The sequence below is a fragment of the Rhea americana genome, unplaced genomic scaffold, assembly GCF_003343005.1.
Source record: "Rhea americana isolate MKP2758 unplaced genomic scaffold, rheAme1 scaffold_46, whole genome shotgun sequence".
Taxonomy (NCBI): Eukaryota; Metazoa; Chordata; class Aves; order Rheiformes; family Rheidae; genus Rhea; species Rhea americana.
Window position 1 is genome coordinate 856,878 of NW_028186601.1, and position 6,618 is coordinate 863,495.

The 6,618-nt window shown below is 42.2% G+C and overlaps 1 protein-coding gene and 1 long non-coding RNA gene across 16 annotated transcripts in view; one reads left to right on the plus strand and one right to left on the minus strand.

The window, feature by feature from the left end:
• PRKDC (protein kinase, DNA-activated, catalytic subunit) overlaps nucleotides 1–2,523 on the plus strand; it is an 84,500-nt gene extending 81,977 nt beyond the window's left edge. For both annotated transcript variants that reach the window (XM_085316255.1, XM_085316256.1), the window contains exon 86: nucleotides 611–2,523. In XM_085316255.1, the coding sequence (XP_085172381.1) occupies nucleotides 611–815 (205 nt within the window). In that variant the 3' untranslated portion in view covers nucleotides 816–2,523. The remainder of the gene's footprint in view (nucleotides 1–610) is intronic.
• The window catches only part of LOC146589381 (uncharacterized), a 42,981-nt gene extending 36,363 nt beyond the window's left edge, over nucleotides 1–6,618 (minus strand). For 10 of the 14 annotated variants that reach the window (XR_014897187.1, XR_014897186.1, XR_014897185.1 and 7 more), the window contains exons 1-3: nucleotides 6,543–6,618; nucleotides 5,726–5,793; nucleotides 4,630–4,684 (exon numbers count right to left, since the gene is read on the minus strand). This is a non-coding gene — a long non-coding RNA (uncharacterized LOC146589381). Of the gene's footprint in view, nucleotides 1–2,683; nucleotides 4,604–4,629; nucleotides 4,685–5,725; nucleotides 5,794–6,357; nucleotides 6,501–6,542 lie in introns of those variants that run through there. The other 4 variants (XR_014897189.1, XR_014897190.1, XR_014897178.1 and 1 more) reach the window with 3 other exon arrangements.

Genomic DNA, 6,618 nt, shown 5'->3' on the forward strand with positions numbered 1-6,618 from the left:
GTGGAAGTCAGCTGCATTCCGAAAGCATCAAATTCGGTTCTGATGGCCGCCTCAGATTATTTCTGTCAGTCTAGTCAAGTCTGGCTCCAGTCAGAATGTCTTTAAAGTTCAGTTAAAGTACAATTAATCCCTTCCATCCTCTCTTAAAAAGACATTTTGGATTAATCCAAAAATAAAAAAGAGAAAGAAAGCAAGGAGAAAGCAAGAAAACAAGCCTGTTTTAAAAACTATGCAAATAGTGAGAAGTGCAGGGCTCAGGTGGACTCATTTGTGCTGTCAAGGCAAATGGAAAAGGCAGCATAATGCTTGCAGATAGAAATGTGTAGGGCAGCTACAGATATAAAACAGCTTGGATGTGAACTGCTGCATCTTTTTCTCACTTAGAGACTTTTGACAAGACTGAAATATTCATGGTAAATATTTGCTAATGATGGACCCCTGAAATCACCAGTGAAGGCCAGGCCTTCTGAAATTATTGAACAACTTCCAGGTGTCTTGAAAAATAAAGCTACACGCATGATGCTCTAGTACCCTTTCACATTTAAGAATCCACGCCTCAGATTTTTTCATTTGATTGAATAAGAACTTATTTTCGTGTTCTCCATTTTAGTGATGAACTGCGTCTGGGCCATGAGAAGTCGCCTTCTTTCAATGATTTTGTAGCTGTGGCCTGTGGTGATGCTGCTCATAATATCAGAGCGAGAGAAGCAGAGGACGGACTTTCAGAAGAGACCCAAGTGAAATGCCTCATTGATCAAGCCACCGACCCCAACATTCTGGGCAGAGTCTGGGAGGGATGGGAACCCTGGGTGTGAAGGGTTACTTTCTAAAGCACATTCTGTCAAGCGGAGCCCACTCTACCGTACAGCTGTGGCTAGATCAGAATTTTAGGGCCAAAAAGAGAAAAAACACTTAATTTATGCTTTTATCAACATAGGTTAACTTAATTAATATTGGGAATAAGTGTTTTATATTAAAGCTGTCTACAAACAGCGATTTGTTAATATGATCCTGGAACAATAGTTATGTCTTTGTATTAAAGTCATGAAAGGAGTATGTTAGCTCTGCTCAGAAGAGAGAATGGGAGAGGTTTGAGCTTCAAGGGTAATTTGAAAGGCATTGTAATCATTGAGAAGAGCATAAATTCATATCCTCCAAAACTGCAGGCATTCTTAGAATGAATGTCTGTTTTGGGTTTTTTTCATATGTGAAGACCTTGCTGGCAATCAAGCTGCACCATTCTGCAGACATACATTATTTGCAATTAAAAAAAAAAGATTTTCATATACATAAAAACAATAAAGCACATGTTGCAATAAAACAGAAAAGGGCTTTTGACTCTAGATAACACCTAAGGTATTAGTGGATAGTTATTTCAGCATTGGATAATAAAGCAGTAATGAGAAGCTAATGTCAGTTTGTTCCAGCAGATTTTTTAAACAATTAGAGGTTTTAATCTGTTATATCTATATTCTAGATGTTTATACTCATCATGCTGTATTAATTGAAAATAGGCATGTGCAATAGCTACCTGAAAATAGGCATACTGCAGTAGGCAACAGAGCAGTGTGTTGTAAGCTTCCTGCCTTAACTGCAGCAGAGCAGACTGTCTATTGCACTTTGGTATTTGCTCATGACAAAGTTTAAAAGCTGCCCCAGAACGGGATCTTAATCTCTGGCAGCCAGTTTTCCGGTAACCCTTGTGGCAAATAGAGCGTAGCCCAGATAGCGAGGTGGAAAAATATTCCTCTAAAATGTTACGGCTGCTTATTACCCAGAATTCATTGTAGAAGATATTTTCCATAGATGCTTTTAATAATTATCATAAAAGAGATAATAAAAGTGAGTCTTTGCCCTTTCACTGCCTACAAGCTTTGCCTCCTCCTTCTGTGGTAATGAAGGAGTCTCGATCTTGTTCAGGGCTGCATTTACTGCTGCCCCTCTGGCACCAATTTCCAGTGAATGTTTCAGCAGGAGAGCAGAGTAGTAAGTCTTAAAAGTTATGGTAAACCTAAGATTGAGAAGATTGCAAGCTGAAGGCCAATGAACATGCAGGGAGCCATTAAGTAAGTAGTGCGTCTTTGTTCCAAATACTCTCCACAATTACTACATGTCATCTTCCCTCCTGCTACATGCACTCGAATGACACTCTTTGTACTGGTCAGATTTGACCTAAACAATGCAATTTAGTGTTATGAATCAAGCAACTCAGATTCTTTTATCAAATTTTATTAATTCAAAATATTACACAGCTACGTTTTTGTAGAGAAAACTTATCATTCCAGATAAGACCTTCTCTTTTTAAAAATAAAAAAAGTCCTTCAGGTGTGGAACTCATTTCAAAAAAAAAATTGACAGTTCAATCACTGAAAACATCCAAATTTACCTCTCTATGACAATGATAATAAATGTAAAGGGTTTTTTCCATAAAAGTGTGTGATATGTATTTTTATGAACATGTGCCTGTGTAATATGCCTTTTGTTCCTTTCATCTCTGATATCAATAAAGAAGGTGACATCATGACTAAAGATTGGTTATGTGGAGGCACCCCAGCTTTGAGTTGTCACATTACATACGCAAGAAAGTTAAAGCACAATAAAAAGCTGCATGAAATGGTGAGGTGACATTTAGAAATCAAGTGGCTGGTCATACGAGGTGTTAAATTGCACTTTTGGCACATACCTCAGATATTTACTGAGTACTTTGACCTGTACCATGGGGGATAAAGTTTAGGTTTATAGTTTAACAAGGCTCTTCACGCAGGACTTCTGATACTTTCAGCAATAATAGAATTTTCTGCTTCCCAAGCTAAGGCGGCTCAGCAGGCCTCGCTCCAGAACAAAACAAAGGTTTGTTAGCTCTTCAGAAAGCGCTGGAATGAGGAATGTGGAGTGGGACTTGAGCACGAGCACAGCCCACCTCTTTCAGGTGAGAGAGACCATAACGAATGCTGACCTGTTTTCTCCCTTCCCTTTGGTCAATACTGAAAGGCTCTCAGGCCAGGCATGAAAGCCTTTGCATTACATGAAAGTAACCGTAACTAAAAAGCTTATACCGTGTCTACAACACTTAAAAATGTTCTTGTGGGAAATCCCATGCAAGGTTGAGAGCTGTATAGCTAAAAAGTTTAGTTTTAGCAACAAAATAAGCGCTCTGATTTGAAGCCATGTCAGTGATGCTAGTGATACATCTGTCAGCCTGACAAATCACCACAAAACACTCCTCATACAAAATAAGTGATATTACCCTAATGGAGAAATAAAAGACCAGGCTGCCTCTGTGTAGCTAATTCTGAAAGTGATCTCCAACATATGTGAATCCCAGCTGCTATCCACTATCCTGACTTACAGTGCTCTAAATAAAATATACAAGTTAAATGGAAAGACAAAAGCCAACTCACAGAATATCAATATATTGATGCAATAATAATAACAACAACATTTAAAAAAAATCTCAGTTACATTGCTGGGCTCTGTGCTTTATGGGGTGGTTTGGGGTTTTTCCCAGAAAAGGGTAAGATGATGGGTAGCTCAAAGAAAGTAAGAGATTGTTTCAGGGCTCATGATGCAAAACAAAACTCAACTATCCGTAAGTACAGCAAAATACTTCTTTCTCAGGTTAACTAACCAGATGCAGCTTTTATCTGGAAATTCATTACTTACATCTAAAAAGCTACATAAACCAATAGCAGAATCAGTAGGATTTTTCACAGTAAGTTGTTCAGGTTGGTACATGGAAAAATTAATCCACAAGCTCAGCAGCTCCAGGTGCAATTAAATGAATCTACCATAAACTGACATTGGCATGGTTCAAATGCCCCATGGTGAGTCACAGCACAGCATTTAAAAGAGCTAAAAAGAAAAATCCTTCATTTACAGGCAGTTCCTTCAGCTGCTAACAGTGGTGTAGCCACAGGCTGAATCAGCGCAATGGACTGATCCAGGTGAGTATAAATGAAAAGCAAAATACTGTTAAAGCGCCAACACGAGGGAGGGCACAAACCCTGCAAGAGATGGGAAGAGGGTGCAGGGAGGAAGCATCCAGCAGTTGCTGTGCTGGTTTACGAGAGCCAGCTACAAAATCAGAAGAGGTGCTGGCTGATCCTTGGGAGAGTGTGTGTGTGTGGGAGGGGAGTTCTTCCTCCCTCCCAGTTTGCATCTCCTCACCCAGATATCCCAGTCTGAAGTCAGTTCCAAACTGCTGCAAACTGTTTTACTGCAGGATTCTCTGCATCTTCTCCCTTCCCAGCTGGCTGTTGTCACCCCCTAGTCAGCCTTTCCCCACAAAACCAGGTGTCTTGAGGTACTTCCCTTTGATAGCATGTCCTTCCTGCAACGCAGCACTGTAGCTGCCCCACTGTGACCAATGAAGCCAGGAGTCCCCAGGGAACGTCGGGGCCCTCCTTGCATGACCTCATTGCTGTATAGCTCAAGCCCCGATAAGGGCACCAAGGACTCTGCAGCACAAGTTCAGCCTTGGTCAAGTTCCTGATCCTTCACTGGATCTGTTTTCTGTTACTATGATTCCAAGAGGTAAACTACGCTCGGAACTCCGGAGTAGTTTAATACAAATTTTTTAGAAAGGACAAAGCTATAAACTCCTCTTCAGCCCAGTGATCAGCCACTCACCTGGAAGATGCAGTCAAGTTTAAATTCTCCTCCTTGCTTGATTTAGTGCAGGAACCTAAAATAAGGTTCATCATAGAAAATATTCTGAAATGTATACATTGAAACTGTTTCTTGCTGCTGTTTAAAACTCACCGAAAGAAGCATTGAGTCAGTGGTTCAGATACTCAGTAGGATGAGTAAGGGAGTTAAGTTCTCATCTCTGCTTCATCATCTATGACATTATTCTGGCATCAGCAACGGGTTTAGTTGCCAAGATTTTGGACAAATTATCCCATAGATCCAGGATGTATTTCTACCTTTAGTCAGGTACTTCGACAAGCAACAAGTATCACCCACTCACACACTCCTCGTGGTGTTGCTGGATTTGCACTAAAACCCCACTACTTGAGGCAGCAGGTGGCATGTCGAAGCCACAAACACTAGTTCCACGTGGCTTTGGGTAACAACATGTGGCTACAATTTTGCCAAATGAACTGTGAATGTGTCTCCTAGGCCTTGAAGACAAGGTAAGCAACTCAGCACCTCATCTTTGGCCTATGTTGGGGCTTTGATATGGTACAGGTGGCAAGTGTTGAGGCTTGCACATTTTTTTTCTTTCCATGCCCAACAGTTCACACAGATCAGTGAGATTTTTTGAGAAGCTAAATGGTGTCCTATGGTGCCCAAGAGGCAGTTAGGTGACTAAGCAGAGTCCTTGCTGTGAATCTAGTCTCTTTTTTGTGTTAATATGTGACTGATATCAAAGGAGACTGTTTGGGCTGGCAGAGCTCCACTCCAACATCACCTTATGACCAGTTCTCCTCTGGTGATAAGAACTTCAGTGAGCTGAGAATGTAACACAGTTCTGAGTACAAACAATTAATTGAGATAGATACTTTCCAAGATTAATTATAATTTTACAGATAGGACAGCTGAGAAGTATTTCCTTCCAGCAGATCGATGGACCCTGTCACAGAGAGAGGAGGAGAACGGGTCTGAGACTGCTGATAGTGTGCAGAGGTAGGTGCACAAAACGTAGGCTGGTACTTTTAGAACTGCAAAGCAAAGGGGGGGGCGGGGGAAGAGGCAAAAAGCACCGGGTGACACTTGCACTTACCTGCTAGAAAGCTAAGCCGAAAAGCAGCAGGGTGGTACAGAGTCCCGCAACATGAACATATCGTAATGCTGGATCACAGAAAATGACAACATATGGAAAAGGATTTAACATATTAGTTTTCATAGCTCAAAAAAAAAAAGCCTTATTTGCACCAAAAAATGCAACTGCTTACTGTGTCACATCAAATTCAGATTATAATACTCGTGTAAAGCAAGTCCCTAAAGAGCAAACCAGATGATTAGGTTTATTTAAACGCAAAGTTTCTGTGGATCTAACTGACTGCAGCATTACAGTCGGAAGAGAAACAACCCCCCTCCCCACGTAAACCCCTACCTGCCGGGCAGGTACAGTCGTCCGGCTGTCACGCGCGCGCTGCCAAAGGGAAAGCGCGTGCGCCGGGCCTGGCCCGGCTATTTCACTTTTAAAATACAGCCTCCTTTGACAAAAACAGCTGCGTTTTACTGCAACGACCCGAGCAAGGCAGCAAGCGCCGCCACACAACTGCCGAGCGTGCCGTTACCTACAACCCCAGAGATCCACCTGATCGGCCCAAAACTCCGCCGGCCGTGCCCTAACGCTGCTAACGTCACGTGAACGTTCAGAGGAAAAGCCAGCGACCGCGATAATCCTACCGAGTCATGATAAATTCAACGACGCCGTCCGGAAGAAAACCCTCGGTATGCTTTTCGGAAGTGTTCATGTCTTTCGGTTAATCAACAAGCTGGTTATGAACCTGGGCTTTTAAACCTGTTTCAGGTAACCGGAGAACTTGCTATTTATTTCGTGTATTTTAAGAAGTAAAACAGCAGCCGTTTACCTCGAGTACAGACCGCCCCGCCGGCGCGCTGCCCCCGCGGGGCTTGTCGGCGCCGCGGGACGAGCGCGGCCCCGCC